Genomic DNA, 19,980 nt, shown 5'->3' on the forward strand with positions numbered 1-19,980 from the left:
TTGCATATACTCCTATGAAAAAATTTATCCCTCTGTATTTCTATTGTTTGGTTAAATGATTGTGTCCTTTGTTAAACTCTGATCACCTTAAAGTCAAAGATGGCATCTTATTCATTCTTATATCCCCAGTGTCTGGCACAGATCTAGTAAATACTTTTCCATGAATAAAAATCCACTCTGTACCATGAAAATCATATTTAAAGTCATTGGGAGTATTTAGAATATGATACCAACCAGTTACATATGGCTATTAACTTAAAATTCATTAAAATTAAATAAAATTTAAAAGTAAGTTCTTCAATTCTATCACATTTCTAGTGCTCCATAGCCATATTTGGCTAGTGGATACAGTACTGAACAGTATTGATATAGAACATTTTCAAAGTTGAACAGTGTTTTTGTACAATAGTTTCAATTTTTATGAACAAATTCATCTTTTTTGAAATGTGAAAACACTAATTTGGACTGCTGGGATGCCCATTATTTTATAGCCCTGCACACTATTGCAAAGAAGATGGAAGATGCTACGGATGTTCAGTGATTCCTCATTGTCGGGCACATTCTTTTCTAAAGTAGCAGAAAGCAACACACTGAAGTGACGGAAAGTTTGCCTTTCTTACTTACAGGCTGTGTATCCATGGGAAAATTACTTGACCTCTCTGTGGCTCCATCTGCTCATCTGTAAAAGGGATAGTAAATAACCATACAGAGCCCACAGGGCTGTTGTAAACATTAAAGAAGATACTTTATATACAGTTAAGACATAGTATTCAATAAATAATAGTGATTATCTTTATGGCACCTGCACCTCAACACTCTAACCTATTAGCACAATGCGGAGGAACTGCTGAGAACCATGGATAGATTCCCTTCATAATCTTTAAGACTATCACCTTTGGTCTTGACATGCTATGAATTGCATAAACTGTTGTATAAGCAAGGGCTGACCCTAACTGGATCAGGGCTATGATTCTGACTCTGCATTTCCTATATCTCAATGTCATCATCTGTGAAATGGAAATAGTACATTCTTATGGAATTTTTGTGATAGGTAGACATGGTCCAAAAAGAACCAAACACAGAAGCTGGCAATTTGTTGTATGCATTGAATAAACTCCAGAAATAAATATCTATTGTTGCTACTGTTGTTGTTGTTGTTTTTATCTTTCTACCAGGAGTTATCTCATGTCTGCAATATATTCAGTGCTAGTTTATTGAATGAATGAATGAATGAACAAATGAATGAATAGAGTATGTTAAAGCAATAAATAGCATTTTCCAGTTATTGGCTGATAATAGACTATGAATAAATATCACTAACATGATCACTGCATAATTAAATAGCTCGTACAGAGCTTTGTACATTCCAGGCAGTAACTGGTATGAGGAGAATATGACTTTAACTGCAACAGTTTAGAGCTCTGTGCTCTGACTCTCATGATTCTTTTTTTTTTAATTTATTTTTTAATTAATTTATTTTATTTTGGGCTGTATTGTGTCTTCGTTGCGGTGTGCGCGCTTCTCACTGCGGTGGCTTCTCTTGTTGCAGAGCTCGGGTTCTAGGCACGCGGGCTCAATAGTTGTGGCACGTGGGCTTCAGTAGTTGTGGCTCACGGGCTCTAGAACGCAGGCTCAGTAGCTGTGGTGCACGGGCTTAGTTGCTCCGCGGTATGTGGGATCTTCCCGGACCAGGGCTCGAACCCGTGTTCCCTGCATTGGCAGGTGGATTCTTAACCACTGCGCCACCAGGGAAGCCCTCTTATGATTCTTATAATTATCCAAATATTATTTTGGTTTTCTGCCAAATTTATGTACAATACATAATTGACTGCCCGTTAATATTGACAGTGTGCATCTTCTGTTTACTCTTCGATTTTTAATACTAACCATATTTCTTTCAATAAGTAAACTCTGCTTTAGTCAGAGCCATTATAAAAACAGTCTGCTGTTTCATAATGGAAAACCAGATTTAGCTAATCATTTGACAAAGTTTCATCAAATATTTTTGTATTTATTAGCATCTCTGATCAACGCAGAAAAGTCTAAAATAATTGGGGTCATAAAAAGTGCCTGGGATGACAAATGATGTAAATATAATGCTTAGCTGAGGCTGGTAGAATTTGTTCAATCATCCTACGGATATTGTTATAGTGTTTGGGCTAGTTATTCTTTGAGTGTCCTGACCAGATCCATTCTCCTCCCTTCTCTGCTCGGCCCCAGGAGGAGGCTGAATCTTCCTGGTTTTCTTGATGGTTATCTTCCCTTTAGGTTTGATCAGTGAAAGGATGTGAAGCAGGAGGAAAGAAAGGTTGATACCCTGCTTCAGTACTTCACCTCTGGTGGATGTTGCAATCCCTCCAGGGACATGGCTGCTTGGGCGTGGAAACCTTCCATGGGTGTCCTCTCACTTAGCTCCAGAAACTCAATTTCTTCTGCTGTCCATTTAGCCACATGGGTGAGAATGCCTCTCCTCCATTGCCCATTCCTAGGTGCCTCACCATCCCTAATTTCATGCCATAAACTCTGCACACACTCTAAAATAGTCCCTTCATTAAATTATCCTCATTTAAATTCTCTGGGGTAAATTTTGTTTTCTACCAGACCCTGACTTGTACAAAGGTTAAAAGAGAAAGCTCTATCGCCAGGTATTTAACTATCGGAAAGTTATTAAACTTCTCCTAACTTCAGTTTACTTTTCTACAAAATGGGAATAACAACAGTATTTACTCATTTACTCTATAGGGTTGTGAAATTTGTATGTAATAATGAGAGAGAATCTCATGACTTTTCCTGAAATTTTGTGTTAATATGCTTTTGTGTGTGGGTAAATGATGGAGGAGATTCATATTTTGCAACCATACGTGAAGCCAGCCTGAAAATGTAATGAAGGAAGGCAAAGCTGAAAGAATTGCAGAGAAACTCCTCTAGAGGCTCATCTAATAGCAGGACTGTTTTGTATTTCCCTTTATCGTTACCAGTTTGGATCTGGGTCTCAGTATTTACAATCAGAAAACACCCAAGGTTATAAAAGAAATAAACTGTTTTCTCATGTTTACTTATTAGATGGTGATAGCATAAATGTATTTTTTGATAAATATTTACTCTTGGTAAATCAGCCCATTCCCCAGGCTTGTTGAATGGTCTGCTTTGATAGCTATTTCTAAATCCTGCAGAAAAAAAAATTTTAAATCGAAGGTTTAACTAAATGCAGGAAATATTTCTAATACATCTAGTAAGTACAGAAATGCTCAGCCTGATTACACACATAATAGTTTTAAAATTGATTCAGTATTTAGTAACTGAAAATATTGGTGTTTTAGACCAATAAGAGAAAGTCAGTTTTGTGCCTTATCAGCTTAATACTGAATATAGATAAAGTGAGTTATAATGCGCAAATGTCAAAGGACAGAGGTAGAATACACACCTAAGAACTTGAAAAGGTGTGCTGTTTTTATCAAGAAAGCAATGTTTACTCCCTTCAGAAAATTGAGGTTAGGGAAGATTTACAATTACGCTTTTATACAATAGTAATTTAAAATGTACTTGTGAATTTATTTTTTTCAAAATAATGACATTAGCAAAAATTTTACATAGCCTGTATTGAATTTACACACTCAAATGAGGCTTCATCAGTAATAATGGGGATGAATACATTATTGCTAGACTATGTCAAAGGCGCTAACCCCCCTATGAGTTACAGAAGATTGATACCATTTTTATTTGATTTCTTCTGGAAATTAAAAGCTCTACTAAATTGTTTACTCCAAATTTTACATTTAGTGAAATAAGAATAGCTGCAATAGCTCAGTTAACATCAATAATAAACTTCAAAAAAGGATTCTGAAAATGGCAGGCAAAATTTTTTTTTTTATTGTAGGCAATTATTTAAACTGCATATTTGGCTTTACGCATAATAAGTCATGTGGGAAAAACATCCACATTGAAGTTAGGTTTCCAGTATCTAGCTTTCTTTTTTTTTTTTTTTTGAGCAGTGACGTTAACGGGATTTTGCCAGGTTATAAGAACGAGGGTTTTCTTGGGAGCTACTTGTAGTTTCCGAGCTGAATGGCCGAGCGCACATAGACACATCGGAAGGTGGATGGCTGGATCTCCCAGTACTGGACTGGGTTGCTGAAAAGGCTCACCCCAGAATAAGAAGCCTTTTTGGTGTTGTATCCAGGTGGACAGAAGTCGTTAGGGCCGATTGCAGAGATGTTGTTGTTGTGAAGGTAGACAACCTACAACCCAAAATAATGGCACATGGTTATTTTCCTCTAAATATATTGAGACCATACACATATATACTTTATTCATTTTTAGTACACTCATCCTTCAGTTTAAATACCTTAATACTTCTCAAACCAAACTTTTGATTTCTCTCTCTCTTTTTAATCTGCTTTTCACTCCCTTAGTCTTCCTCATCTCAGTATATGGCATTTCAGTCTTTCCAGATGACTCAGGCTAAAAACATTGACATTATCTCTGACTCTCCCTGTCTCTTATACTCTCTGCCCAACCATCAACAAATCCCACTAGCGCAACCTTCAAAATGCACATATAATCCAGTTCTGCCCCATATCTACTCCTACAGTCTTATCCAAAGCCAACATTATTTCCTTCTGGATTATTGAAGTTGCCCTGATTGTTCTTCCTGCTTCCTCTTTTGCCTTCTTGAAATCTGTTCTTTCTTTCTTTCCCTTTTTCTCCCTTCCTTCCTTCCCTCCTGCGTCCCTTCCTTCCTTCCTTCCTTCCTTCCTTCCTTCCTTTCACCAATTATTTTAAAAAGTAAGCAAGTTATATCATCTTTGCCTCAATATCCCAGCAGCTTCCCATCTTATGCAGAGTAAAATCCAAAGTTCTCACAGTGGCTGACAAATCCTACATGATCTGGCATCCTTCTACTCCGAGCTCATCTCTCCTTACTGTTCAATCCAACCGCCCTAACCTACTTGTTTCTCTTCTCTAGAGGATGGTCCCTCCTCAGGTTGACACACACTGTTTCCTCCTTCTGGCATAAACTTCTCCAAGATATCTGCAAGTCTTACTGACTCATGTAATTCATTTATCCTTACCAAAGAAGTCTTTCTTGACTATCCCATTCTGCCATATTCTGTTCCAATTATACTTATTTATTTTTATTTAGTGCAATGATCACTATATAACATATTACATATATATTTGCTTTTTGTCTGTTTTCCTCCTCTAGAATAAAAGCTCTATGAGGTAGGAAACCTGTTCAGTTTTGTTCGTGACTGTATCTCCAGTATCTACTAGAACAGAGTAGGTGTTCAACAAATATATGTTGAATGAATAAATGAATGAATTCATGGTTATTTCATAAATTGTGTCTACATGGAACGTTATGTTTTCAGGGCAAAGATAAAATGATAGACCTTTTAATGAATTATATAAAATAAGGAAGTAATATATAGTGAAGTAAGAGAGGGTATAGAGTATTAGAATCAAAATTAAAAATCACAAACTCTAAGAAATACTTGAATGTCACTGCATTTGGAGTATATAGACCTAGAAATTTTTAACAAAAATGTATTCTATGTTACAAATTCGGCTCAATGAATATAATGTTATAGTTCATCAGAAATTTTTTCTGAAATATATTTTATGGTTATGTTTAAGATAATGGTAATTTGTTCATAGACTTTCTTAGGGAAATTAATATCAGACTTAAAAAGAATTATAGAAATGAGTTTTTATTCCCATTATCTATATGTGAATTCTGAAGAATAAGAAGTGAATTGATCATAAAACCAAGGCTAAAATATAATGCTAAGGCAATAATTTCTAAAGCAAGCTATAAAACCTATGAGGTACTCCCTTAAAATAATTGACTTGAAATATTGTTCCACCTACCAGAACACTTGCACTCATATGCTGGTGAAAAGGGTTTTGATTAAGAAAGGGTTTAGAAGGAGAACAATAGATGTATTACAAAAATAGAAACAAGGAATGTTAAAATCAAAACAGTATCTGTGAGGTTCGTGTGTGTGTGTGTGTGTGTGTGTGTGTGTGTGATTCTCAAACTTTGAAAATTTCTTCTTGTCATTGACCATTCTCCATTTCTTAGAAGTGATTAACAAGAAAGGAGAGAGGTGTTTGGTGAGAGTTTATGGCTAATAGTGAAAATGAGAGAAGGAAATATCAAGACATAAAGAAAGTATTAGTCTGTGTAAAAAGGAAAGTAAATTTCCAACCTGTTCTATGAGGTCAATATTTTCTTAAAGCCAAACAAAAATCATCACAAAAAAGAAAACTACAATCAAATATCTCATATATAGACAAAAAATTAACAAAATTTTAGGAAACTGTATCTCACAACATTATAAAAGGACTATTCACCATGGCCAGGACCAAGCATGATTTATCTCAAGGGTGTAAAACTTATTTAATTGGAAATCAATTAATTTAATAGAGCATATTAAAGGAATAAAGGACAAAATCACATGATCATCTCAATAGAAAAGAGAAAGCATTTGAAAAAACGCTTTCATGATAAAAATTTTCAGTAAACTAGAAATCAAAGGGAACTTTTTTAACTTGATAAAGAGCATCTACAAAAGACCTATAGCTAGCATCATGCTGAATGGCAAAAGGTTGATTGTCCTTTTAAACTAGGGACCAGGCAAAGATGTCTAATTTTATCACTTCTATTCAACATTGTACTGGAGATGCTAGCCAATGCAATGAAGTAAGGAAAAGAAATTAAAGGAATTCAGATAAAAAAGAATACTTAAAATTCTCTTTATTTACAAATTACATGATCCTGAGTGTAGAATATCCAAAGGAATGCACAAAAAACTACTGCAACTAAAAACAATTTCAGCACAGCACTAGGGTAGAAGAAAGATACACAAAAATCAACTGAATTTCTATAAACTAACAACAAAAAATTCAAAAATAAAATTAAGGTAAACAATTCATTCACAACAGCATCAAAAATAATACAAAATTTAGGAACAAACTTAATAAAAAATTGTAAAACTTGCACACTAAAAATGCCAAAATATTGCTGTGAGAAAATAAAGACAAAATAGAGAGATATCCCATGTTTGTGCATTGGAAGACTCAATGTTATTACAAGGAAAATTCTCTCCTCTTGATCTATAGATTCAACACAATTCCTATTAAAGCCCTAGCAATCTATCTGAGAAGAAATGAACAAGTTGGTTCTAAAATTTGAATGGAATGCAAAGAAGCAAGAATAGCCAAAATTTTGAAAAATAAGAACAACATTAGAGGGCCTTCATTTCTAATTTCTAAACATAATCAAAACCTACAGTTATCAAAAGGTATAGTACTAGCAAACAAAATGTGGTATATCCATACAATGAAATGCAATTCATCAATAAAAATGAATGAATTACTGACACATGCTACGATATGGGTGACCTAAAATTACTATGATAAGTGAAAGAAGCCAGCCACAAAAGCCACACATTGTATGATTACATTTATATGAAATGTCTAGAAAAGGCAAATCCATAGAGACAGAAAGTACAGTAATGGTTCCCCGTGGGTGGGGATGAGATTAAGAACAACTAGAAATATATAAAAGGGATATTTTGGAGGTAATCAAAATGTTCTAAAACTGGATTGTGGTGATGGTTGAATAATTACATGATTTTGCTAAAAATAATGGGACTATATAGATATAGAAAAGAAACTAGAGTAGGTGAAACCCTACTCTAGACATAGAAAAGAAAGTAGAGTAGGTGAAACCCCTGGGACCCTCTAGAAATGCAGGTAAAATGGGTACGTGGATGCCAATTAGAGATGGAAAACCAAGAGTGAGGTGCTTCTGAATGTGGGGCTCTGTGTGAATGTCCATGAGATTTGCTGATATTCAACAAAGATTTCAAAATGGCATGTTTTAGAATTTTTTCTCTGTGACCCACAATAAGACACACACTATATATTGAGCTTTAGTATATATGGATCTATGCATATGAAACAAAAATTTTATAAAATACTTACCATTACAGTGATATTTTCTATTCTATTCAACTTATTCCATCCCATCCCATGGGATGTTCCAAATGAAACTATTAAACTGATTTTATGAACTCAGTAATATGTCCAGACTAAAATTTGAAAAACAGTAATCAAGAAGATGAAAATTATTATTCTGAGATCTAAAAAAAAACCCCAAACCAACCAAACAAAAAAGCCCACCACCAACAAAAACCTTAATAATGACAACGTTAGCTATTTTTGTTAGGTCTTCCAAGCATCTTGGTTTTACTTGTGGCTCCAAGCTATGCTTACTCACCACTCTACCACCACCAAAGACCCACTGAAAATGAATCAGCATGAAATAAAACGTCTTTAATTTCATCTTCATATGTAGAATTCTTACACTTTACTGAAAGCTAGCTAATGTAGATTGTGATATGTAAACTTAATTTGGAGTTTTTGGCACAACTCAATAAAATAAAAGAGATCAGAAATTTATTGACACTGTTGACGGCAGAGTAAAGGATAAACCCATTTTGAACCCCAAACAAAGAAGTTGAGATACTAGATTACCAAAAGGTCAACTTTATAAAACGGTTTTATCTGTAAAAGAGTGTCAGTTTAAGATACAGTTTCTGAATCACCATGATTTAACTAAGTACCTACTAAAATTTCTGAAAGAAACAATTTAAATACAATCTTAAAAAACTGAAAAATTAGAAGAAATATACAAATATGTAAAATCTGTCGATGACCACATTATTTATTTTTTAAAAATATATAATTTAAATAATGTGTTTGTTTAATTTCCTCAAGGTAACAATGGAAATCTTATATTGTTATATATGAAATTACTATGATTATTTAAGGTAATAAGCACACTTTACATTTATAGATTTATGGACTGTAAAGCTATATTACCATAGTGGGCCACTGAACCATATCTTCTTATCTTTAAGAATACACTATAACTTGATAATTTGTATAAAGTTAATTCAGTCAGTCACACTACTATCAATAGATAAACACTGTCTTTTGACCTATATGACATCTGCTGAAGCTAAAAGTTAAAACTACTATTTTATTCCATATCTATGCACAACAGATGATATCATCTTTTCCAACAAGTATGTATTTGTTACACTGATCTGTGACTTGAAACTACCCTGCTTCATAAAAAAAATATTACATTCTGGAAGCAAGCATTATAGTAAGTTCAAGGCAGTAGTCCTAATTTTTAAAAAGTAATACTAATTTAAACCTATAGATTTCACAAAACCAGAATGAATATGTAGAAACATTAAAAATATCTCTGCAGAAGAATTTCTAAGCAGAACTTCCTGCCTCCTAGCATCCCAGTAGGGAGGATTTGCTCCCTAGATATCCCTCACAATCCCTTAGTGGCATTGCATTACCTGGATGTACTTATGATCCGCCAGCCCACCAGGCACTTTGATAAGCTTGTTGTTGTTCAAATGAAGTTCCCTCAAATGAGGAGTGTTGGCCAGAGAGTCATTGTCGACAGCAGAGATACTGTTGAAACTCAGTCCCAACCTGCAACAGAAAACAGAAATGAATGGATACACTACATGTGGGTGCCTTCTTACAGGCACTGTGTGATTAATCGAGTCAATAGGAAAAGAATTTTGTTTTGTTTTGTTTTTGTATTTACTGTTACCTCTGCCTAATGTGATTTTTCCAAACTTTCTGAGTTGGATAGAGCCCATTTGTTCTTAAGGTTTCAGCTCAGACTTACCCTCTTTAAAACTCCTCTGACAGTACCAGACTGGATACGGTGTACCCCTAGTGAATGCTCATACAGCATCCTGTTATCACCCTCTTGTAAAACTCTAGGGACTGTGTACTTGTGTGTCTTGCCTTGAGAAAAGTGACTGTCTTGTGGTATATCCAGTACTAACACAGAGCTTGATATGATCAATGAATAGCTGCTGAATTGACTGTATAATGAATACAGTGAATTCATTTGAGAGAAAAATGAAAGGAACATTATCATTTCCTGCACTTTGTAAACCAAGCAATTGTATATTTATTATGCAAATTTATTTGTTGTAAATAAAAAGTGAAAGGTTCTAATAAGTCAATAAACCTACCTGCCACAAAGGTTAACAGAATTAGCATTTTACATTTGTTTGAGTTTATCAGTGACCATCTGTTAACTGTCAGAATATGCCTGGTGCCAACATTCTTGGCCTCCTGACACTGATCTCTGAGCTATGGCCTCTAGAGCCCTGATCTCTGACTCTGATCTTGGCCCCTCTGACATTTCTTATACAATGCCACTCAAGGTTTTGGGTTGTATTTTTTTTTAATTAGATGTTTAACAAGTGAGAGTCTGCAGCTGTGATGTCCCCTCACAGTAAATGGGATTCAAAAGTCAGGAGAAGTTGACTTGAAGACAAAACTTGTGTACCCAACGTTCTAGGAATAAATCTCTGTCAGAACCAGGGTTCTGTCAATCCAAAAGGGCAGAGAGAGATGAGGCAACAAGGTTGTGGAAGAGAACCAGAAAGCTCCAAGGAAGAGAAAGGGGAAGAATCTATTGGATTCCTTCAATTTAGTGAAAAAGACTTGGGCTCTTTTTGTAGGATGATTCCTGCTTGCTTTCAGCTAGTTGAGATCTTTGAGCCCTTTTGGGATTTAGATGTTGGTTTAGGTAACCAAAGTCTTCCAATTTTAATCATGACTTGGTATTTGAAATAACTGAGATTAAAGTGTACTGATTTTAGGCTATTAATAGCACAGTTGGTTCGTCTTACCTATTGATTATCAACCTGGCATCTTGTCTCATAATATTTTGTTTTTTCCCAGTCTTAAACTTTCATCTCTTGTTTCTGGTCTTTCCTTTTCTATTTCAGAATCATGTCTATTTCTTATAGCACTCTAAATCCCATATCCAATTTGGGCTAATACATTTCTTAGAGTATAATAATCTTAATTATCTATTGAAGGAAACTACATTTTCAATGATTAATTTATATTCACTTATCAAATGTTTTTGAGAACCTATTATGTTAAAGACTTTTATCCTAGGCTTGTGAGGGCAGAGGAGACATGGCTCAAAAACCACCATGATTCTTTCCATCGAAGAATATTCCACCTGTTAGGGGAGATGATGATATATATGCTTAATAAGAAAAGGGAAGTTTGCCTGATTAAAACACTTTATTTTTTTTGCAGAGGGACATACAGTATTTTCTCTTCACTTGTTCCTAGTAACTAATCGGAATATTTGCGCTGCAACAATGTTCTTTTTTCTCCTTTCCTCAGTTTTGATTTTCAGCACCAAAATACCCTTCATGTTCCAAAATCAGTGAGGAGCAAACAACATAAGGATTTGATGGTTTAATAGATGGATTTTTCTGGACTTGATTCCAAAGAGAAATGTATTTAATCAATTCAAGAGTTGGGAAAGTTTGTTGGCCAATGAGGTATTTTCCTCTGATTTAATGAATGGAATTCAAAATCCATTTAAACAGAAATCTTCATTTCTATTGACCTTTTCAAAGTTTATTAGCTCTTTATACTTCTATACTTCTCTTTGATACAAAGCATATGATTTTATATTAAAGAGAGGAAACTCAAAATCTCCATACTACTTTCAGTACAAAATAAACTTACTTTTCTAAAATGGCACAAATATTACGACTGATTTACCATATTTAGAATTTTATACTATGGTCAATCCCAACTGCTACTTCTACTCCTCCTCTTCCTCCTCCTAATAATAATAATCCAATAATAATAGCTGTCCAAAAGACAGTTCTACACAATAAGCAATGCAACTTATCTTCCTACATTTTTCTCCAGCTAGAGAGACCTAATCAACATAGAAAGGTAGGTAATGCATAACAGTATTTTGAAAAATATCTTCTTCATTAGAGAGTGTAATTAAAATAGCTTTAGATAAAGGATTTCTTATCATTTGAGACACCAGGGTTATATATTGCAGCTATAGTCACATGCATATGACACCTTCAGGCCTCACCTCCACTGGGTCACTGTGGGATACCCACAGAAATGGGAAAAACTGCATTATATACCCATCTGCTCTTAGGTATTTCTCAGAGACAAATGATATGCTTTATATTTATTTGTCCACTATGAAATTTATATGCAAAAAAAAGGAGTGAGCCAATTTGGTACAACCCTGTGCTTCTCTGTAAGAACATTCAGCAGTTATGTGTGGATCAAGAGCAGGGTGTCCCTTGAAGACAGCTGAAAGGGTCTGCCAGCACTCTTTTTTTATTGCTTCACCACATTGCAAATACAGAAAGACTGAAGTTAGGTTAGAAAGCAGGATGGGCACTAGTGATCATCTATAAGGAAAACAAAAAAAATTAAGAAGGCTCAGAAAAAATGTTTTTCAGAGTACATCAAATGTCCAGAGTCATTTTAAACTCTTTAGAGGATAGGAATTAGAGAATCTCATGATAACTATTCTGTACTGTAGTGTGAGATGCCCAATATTCCCATGTCTGGTAGCTTTCATTTTAATACATTTTCAAATTCTGGATACTATGTTATAATTTACTTAGCCTTCTGTTTCATACAATCAAGTTAGAACAGATTGAATGAATATACTGATTTAATCAAATATCTTGTATATATGATATATCTAAATTAATCTAAAAATAATATGGTATTCATAAAAAATAAGGGTGATTTTGGTGGGGTTATGATAAGAACACTATTTCATTAGTTTTTTTTAATATTAATAATTGGGCAAGCTGAAGTTTGAGGTTTGTAGAAACAACAACAAAAAATGTGGTTTAGGCAAAAAAATCAATCATCATGTTCCTAATTCTGAGCATATAGGCACAATATACCTAGCCATTTTACTGATAGAATGTTATGAAAGAATATTATTACTTAGCCAAATTATTCAGTCCTTTCAGGCTAGCTGCATCAACTTTGGCGATTTTGTTGCCATCAAGATGTAATTCAGTAAGGGAAGGAGGAAGACCTGCAATATGGAAATATAAGAAGTTAAATTAGCAGATAAATGTAATTAGAGAATGTACAAAGACTTAATGAGAACATGTGCCATCAATTTTCCAAAAGACATACAGTTTCAAAGGATTTTCTTCGCATCAGATTCATCAGTTTTGCTTTTCATCTTTTTCCTTCATCCCTTTCATACAATAATATATGTTTTGGGAAGTAGTACAAGCCCTTTCTGCTTTTCTCCTAGATTTATTATGACAAAAACATGGACTGGGTTTACCATGTAGTAGATTTTTGTCTTAGCCACTGTCAGGATACAGTTGTAGAACTGAAGAAAAACCCTGAATCTCATTAGTTTCTTACAGCTTTGTTAATGGGCTAGCACTGCCATTGACAAAGGATAATAACTTTAAAATGAGGAGATGGGCATTTGCACCATAATAAAACAATTATGTATAAGTTCAACCTATAAACAAACTTAACCAGGTATTTTATTAATGAGCATAATTAATAACTAACACTTATATACTGTGCTGGCTTTAGTTGTAATCAAGTTTTCCATAAAAACATCAAATGCCTCTGCAATACAGTGTGTAGCAAGAGCTAAAGCTTACTTGTTCCTTTAAAATCAAGACTGTTTCTTTATACAAGATGAGTACAGAGACCTATAATCAAGTGATCTGCCATATGTGGGGCACCTGGGGAAAAAATTTTAAATCCAAAGTATCCACTAAACCTCTGGATAGTACTTCGTGAATGGCTATGACTTCTAAAAATTTAGTAATGTAAATATAAAAGTTTAAATCTTTTATTTTCATTTCCTCCTGCCATCTGAGGCTCTATTAGGTTTTTATACAGCTTTTTAAACGGCATATTGTTCCATTTACGAGAACAGCAACAACTACAAAGAAAATAGCAAATTGGTTACATGTAGAACTAACATCTGCTTAGCAGATATTGGGTTGGCCAAAAAGTTCGTTCGGGTTTTTCATAAGCTATTTCAGGAAAACCCGAACGAACTTTTTGGCCAACCCAATAGTATTGGTTGTTTGTCCATAAAGAATAAAACTGGAAAATCACAGGTTATGTTTGGTCTGAAATTTTCATTGCATCCCACTGAATTCTGTCAAGATTGTCTATTTAATGTAAAAGTTTATTCCATATTTGATTTGAAAATGACTATTAGTTTCTCAATAGTAGTATGATTTGTGTGGGAGATACTAAGGAAAGGAACTTCTACTTACTAAATGTCTGTTATGTGTTGAACACTGAGATTAGCATTTTCGTAACTTAGCTCATGTAATTTTTTTCAATGTATAAATTATTTTTCATTAACCTTGTTTCATCGATGAGGAAACAGAGATTCACAATTACCCATTTTGTAGGCTATCTAGCTACTAAGTGGGGAAAGTAATATGCTCCCAGATGGCCAAAGAGAGTTAAAATAGCATGCTCTTAAATGAGGCAAAAGAAATAACAATGGCATTATTCTTATGAGTAAATGTCAGGAAATCAGTCACTCTTGGAATAAGGGATTTCAACCACTTGAGTCTCCTTAGAATAAATAAACGTGGATTTTAAAAATACTTCTATAAAGAAAGCAAGTGAGTATATAACAAAGCAATGAGTGTATGTCCTTTTTTCCCTATCACTATGAAAAGACATTAAAAAAATGTAGTGTCTCTGGAACACCAATTATCATCACATCCATCATTCTTACCTTGTTTCTAAGTGTCTTCCCTTTTGGAACATCAGTTTCCAAAAGGAAAAGTTATGGGAAGTTTGACTGTGGAAGGAAATTTTGCAATGGGATGGAGAGAGGCAAATTTATAAAGAATATCATTAGCTTTTGCCACTATAGCATTTAGCCAAAGAATCTATACTCATTACTTTTTTTTTTTTCTTTTCCTTTTCCATTTTTAAGATAAAATATATTGAGAGCTTACTCTGGACCAAGGACTATATATATATTACAAGTCTTATTTATTGATACATCTATTAATCCTCACAAATATCCTAGAAGATAGGTGTCACTAATATCTTCATTTTATAGGTAACAAAACTGAGGTTTTAGAGATGTGGAATAATTAGCCTGAAGTCACAGAACAGCTAAATGACAGAGTCAGGCCTCTCACCCAGGTTGGTCTAACTCCAGAGTGTGAATTTATAATCTCTCTACTCCTCCATGGACTTTTCATGTCCATCAGTGATGGGACATAATATGTGGAAATTAAGACTCTTGGAAAGTGGTGACATCCAGGCATAAGGGTCCCAGCCTAGGAAGGTAGACTCATACATGACACAGGCATAAATATTCACAGGAAGAAGGACTTAAGACGGCAGCAGAGTGAAATGGTCAAACACATGAGCTCTGATGTCAGCCCAGCACAACCCAGCTGTGCCACTTCCTAGCTCTAAGGCCTTGGTCACAATTTACTTTATCTCTTTAAGACTTATTTTCCTCATTTATAAGACAGGTGTGATAATATTACTATAAAGGATTGTTTTGAGATTCATGTAACAGAAGCCATGAAAAGCATTTGGCACAAGTGCTTAATAAAACTTACTTACTATGATTTTAATATTATTAAGAGTTTAGTAAATAAAAGCAAGCTAGAGAAGATGAGAAAAGAGCACCTAGCATGGGGATAGACACATATAAGAAATCAAGTAAAACTGATCACTAAATGACGAAATGTGTTACTGAGGTATATTTAGGAGCTGTAGTTAGAAGGACAGCAAAATCAAAGATTGTACTTAATGCAACTCATCCGGTAGCATCAAGTAGTGAGAAACACCTGGACTTTAAATTCTAGCTACTTTACTTCACCTCCTGCAGCTCTAAGGCTTTAGGCAAAATATATATAGAAAATTATATGTATATGTATATATATAATAAAATATACTATTATAAATATAAATTAAAAATATATTTACAAATATAAAATCCTTGCACTGGGGATTAAAAAATTACTTGTTACATGTAACGAGTCAGAGACTCAACATGAAAGTACTTTGTGAACTATAAATCAATCTCCCTCCATCTATCTATCTATCTATCTATCTATCTATCTATCTATCTATCTATCTATCTATCTATCATCTGCACCAGTAGTTGCTATTAATGGACATCAAAAACATACTTTGTAGCAAAAAGACTGTGGAGAGGGCAAGGGGTAGTAAGGAACCATTCTATGGACTCCGTACTCTCTAGACTTGAAGTTTCTGTGGAAGCACAGTAAAGGGAAATTGTTTTCTGTGGGCAAGTACCTATATTTTCTACCCAGTTCAAGAACAAGATATCTAAGTTGAGGAAGGGCCAGACTAAGGGGAATATTTGAGAATACAGAGGCAGTTTTGTGAGACTGAAAAACCTGGGACCAGAAAAATGTAAAACTTAGAGAAACTTATTTTTGGTGATTTGATGCCTTTTCTGTCACAAAGATTGGCTTATGTGCCTCTCCTGGCTAAGCCCTAGCTTGATGAGCTTACCCCTGTGACTGTATGATGTTTGCTGTTTATTTGCCTGTCTTTGTTCTATGCAATAAGATCCTTGAAGGCAGGTCTACATCTTATTCACTGCCCTGTCTCCAGTGTTTGTACTTTGCCTAGGCAAAAGGAGTGTTTAAAACACTTTTAATGAATAATAGAAGGTAATACTAATCCACTACTTATCTACAGGCCAGATATTTCTCTAATTATTTATTTAGTTTTAAAACAACCCAATGAAGTGGATGTTAATATTATTACCACTTTACAGATTTAAAAAATGTGTCATAGATGTTGAATAACTGGTCCAAGATCGTAGAGCCAATTAGTGACAGTCTGAACTCACGCAAATGAACCCCCAAATCCACACTCTTTACAACACACGCCACCACTCTTAAATAAGAATGTGACCACTGTGAGTCCTGTTATTCAGTTAGTAATGACTAGAATGTCCTAAGATGGAAAGGAATTCACTAAGGGATTAGAGACTCAAAGTAAAAATTGGCTCAATATCAGAGGTACTTCCACGTATCATTTTTTTAAACAAAGTACCACTAAAGCACTCTATTTTTTAAATAACTGTACTTTTTTTCTTTGTGATATCACAATTCCATAATATAAAATCATTGTGTGTTAACCTACATTTTATGTTAGATGTAAGAGACTTTATAGGTGAAAGAGTCTAGCCATCTCTACTGTGAGCCTAGCGGGCCCAGTGGTCAGCTAGGTTCAGTAGAAACACTTCAAGGGATAGAGAATGGCCACTTGAGTCACCATTCAAATTTCCAAAACCATTTTTTAGTGCCAAAGCCTTTGGATTTAGATATTCAAATTGCTTTGGAGAATTTTCGTCACCTTGAGGGATGGTGGTTATATTGGTGTCAGCAATGCGGATGTAGGAGAGTTTCTTCATTCCCTGGAAGGCTCCATTTTCAATGCCTGAGCTCTTCAGAGGGTTGGTGCCAAGTTCTACAAATGCAATAAGTGCAAAGCTTTTAGAGGACAATTTGAGGATATTGCAAGTCAGAGTAGTGTCTGTTCAACAAGAAGAAATTTGGGTTAATAACAACTTGCCTGAAAAACAAAAGAGAAATTAAAGGACATGCTTCTCAAAGCGATAGCAAATGGGGTAAAAATGTCCCTTATTAAAACAATCAAAAAACGAACAACAACAAAAAACCCCAAAGATTTATGAAAAAGCAATAGTAGCAAAAACGATAACAACAAAATTATTTAAGGTCCATACACAGGTCTGCCTAGAAGTCAACAAAAGTGTTTACAAATCACACTTATTACGGGGCAATTACTTTACTAAGATATATTAAAATGTTGTTAAAATAATTTGAATCTAGGATTTTTTAAGCCAATTATAATATTACAAATATTTTACCGCACATAGAGAAAAGCTTTAGAACACATTTTTTTAAAGCAAGTGATTTATAGATGTTCAGACTAGAACAAATTCCCATAACAGAAAGGTAGCCTCCAAATATCTCTAAAAAGCACTACTTAATTCCATCCTGTACCTTGGGCATGCGGCAGCTAGTGTAGCATTGGCCCTAGAGCTTTCTTCCACGTTCTCAGATCCTCAAGGACAAGAATAAAAACGTCTTAAGGCACAGATTCAAAATCCCATTTCTCCTGGCCCGGCTACTGTTATTTCTATAGTATTAAGACATGTAAGTTCTAGCTAATTTACCTTCCTGTAGCTAAAGCTTACTTGTAATCTCTTAAGGTGAACCTTGAATCCTGCCTGGTCTTAGAGTTATAAGAATATCTGTACCTACGACAATCAACTGGTTCAATCCAGTGAGCACAGACTTTCGCACTTTGGTGATCTCGTTCTCATGGACACGCAGCTCCTGAAGAGTTTTGGGCATTTTCTCTGGCAATTCCTTCAGTTGATTCTTGGACAGATAAAGTCGTTCCAATTTCACCAAAGGTGCAAATGCCCCAGGGCTGATTTTGCTAATTTTGTTGTTGATAAGAATCAACGTCTGTAGACAGTGAACAAAAGCAACATCTTAATTCCAAAACCTTCCACACATAAATATGTATGTAAAGCAAGTGTGTGGTTTATTCGTTCCATTCATGGGACTAGCAGAGAAATCTGCAAAATTAGAAGAAATCAGAAAAAAATTAAACCGATCTGATTCCTTTACTTGAAAACATATGAGGACCTGAACATCAGGAGTAAAGGGGAGAGAAATTTGATAAAATACAGATTATAGATAGATAGATAGAGATATAGATATTTAATTTTTAAAAAATAAATACTCCAAAATATTGAAATTACTAGAGTGACCTGAAAAGAATCGTGTGCCACAGGCATCCATTCTCCAGTCAGCTTTTCAACCTAAAAGTCCATCTTCATTGGCTGTTGTCATGGATTCCACTACAAAAGGGTGGTACTAATTTATAATATCACCAACAATGCAAGAGAGTAAAATTTTCTTGCAGCCTCACAGAGTTAGATATAATCGCCTTCCAAAAGTTTGCCAAATTAGCACATTATGTTGTAGCTCATTGCTTTACTTTGCATTTCCTTGTCACTTGAGAGGTTAAACAAATTTCCTTTTTTATTTTGCTACCATTTATTGTTTGGAGGAAATGGATTGCTTGCTCACAAAACTTCGCATTTTTCTTAAGTTTTAGTGTATTTTAATAACTGGTTTACAGAATAAAGGTATAGATAATACGATATGCAGAGACAATATATTTTTCTTCTGTTTTTGCCCTTTTTACATATAAGGGTTTTATGTAGTCAAATATGTTATTTTTGGGGTAATTTAAAAATGTTTCTGAGTTCCATTCATATAGGAAGTTACTTGTAATCCATTATTGTTATACTATAGATATTGCTACACCTACTTTTGGCCTCATTCTCTTCCAATGATCTATATGTATACAGAACAACACTGATATTATTTTAAGTCAATTTATCAATTAATCCTAAGGAATTTAGAATAATTTTATCAAGGTTTAAGAAACCTGTATTTTCAATTGTAGCACATTTTTAGGAGCATATGAAAATGGAGAGGGGTGAAATAGGAACTAGAGTAATAGAACAGTGAGAGCTTTCTGTCTCAGAAATGCAGGACTACCTTCTGAAGGTAACAGCTGGTTTAATGACCCATGTACATCCTCATATAGTTCACATTATTTGACTAATTAAAACTTATTACAAGTAACATAATCTTTTAACTAATCCTAACAGGTACATTGGTTGATTAAAACAAAATCCGAGGAAATTTCAAAGACTATTACAGAAAGTTCAAAAACCCATGAGGGTTAAAGTCATAGGAAATTGATATTAACAAGCAAAATGTCCAGAAGATCAGTAAAAGCCAGAGCTAGAGGAGAGAAGAGAGCACTTGCATCATTAAAAGGCAGCCACAATGGTGGATGCTTAATTATAAAGGCAAAGGCCATCCTTAATTGCCACCCATGGAAGAAAATTCTGAAAGACTGATACAATTAAATGAATTAAACGTGGTCTGAAAATCTGTCTTATTTTACATTAAATGTTGAAACCTATTATGAAGAATCAACCTG

The 19,980-nt window shown here is 34.4% G+C and overlaps 1 protein-coding gene across 2 annotated transcripts in view; it reads right to left on the minus strand.

Moving 5' to 3' along the window:
- Window positions 1–3,908: 3,908 nt before the first annotated feature.
- The window catches only part of DCN (decorin), a 35,334-nt gene continuing 19,262 nt past the window's right edge, over window positions 3,909–19,980 (minus strand). Inside the window, exons 4-8 of one of the 2 annotated variants that reach the window (XM_036866755.1) lie at window positions 18,209–18,422; window positions 17,281–17,394; window positions 12,862–12,955; window positions 9,387–9,525; window positions 3,909–4,238 (exon numbers count right to left, since the gene is read on the minus strand). In XM_036866755.1, the coding sequence (XP_036722650.1) occupies window positions 4,044–4,238; window positions 9,387–9,525; window positions 12,862–12,955; window positions 17,281–17,394; window positions 18,209–18,422 (756 nt within the window). In that variant the 3' untranslated portion in view covers window positions 3,909–4,043. The remainder of the gene's footprint in view (window positions 4,239–9,386; window positions 9,526–12,861; window positions 12,956–17,280; window positions 17,395–18,208; window positions 18,423–19,980) is intronic. The other variant, XM_036866756.1, reaches the window with a different exon arrangement.

The sequence above is a fragment of the Balaenoptera musculus genome, chromosome 10, assembly GCF_009873245.2.
Source record: "Balaenoptera musculus isolate JJ_BM4_2016_0621 chromosome 10, mBalMus1.pri.v3, whole genome shotgun sequence".
Taxonomy (NCBI): domain Eukaryota; kingdom Metazoa; phylum Chordata; class Mammalia; order Artiodactyla; family Balaenopteridae; genus Balaenoptera; species Balaenoptera musculus.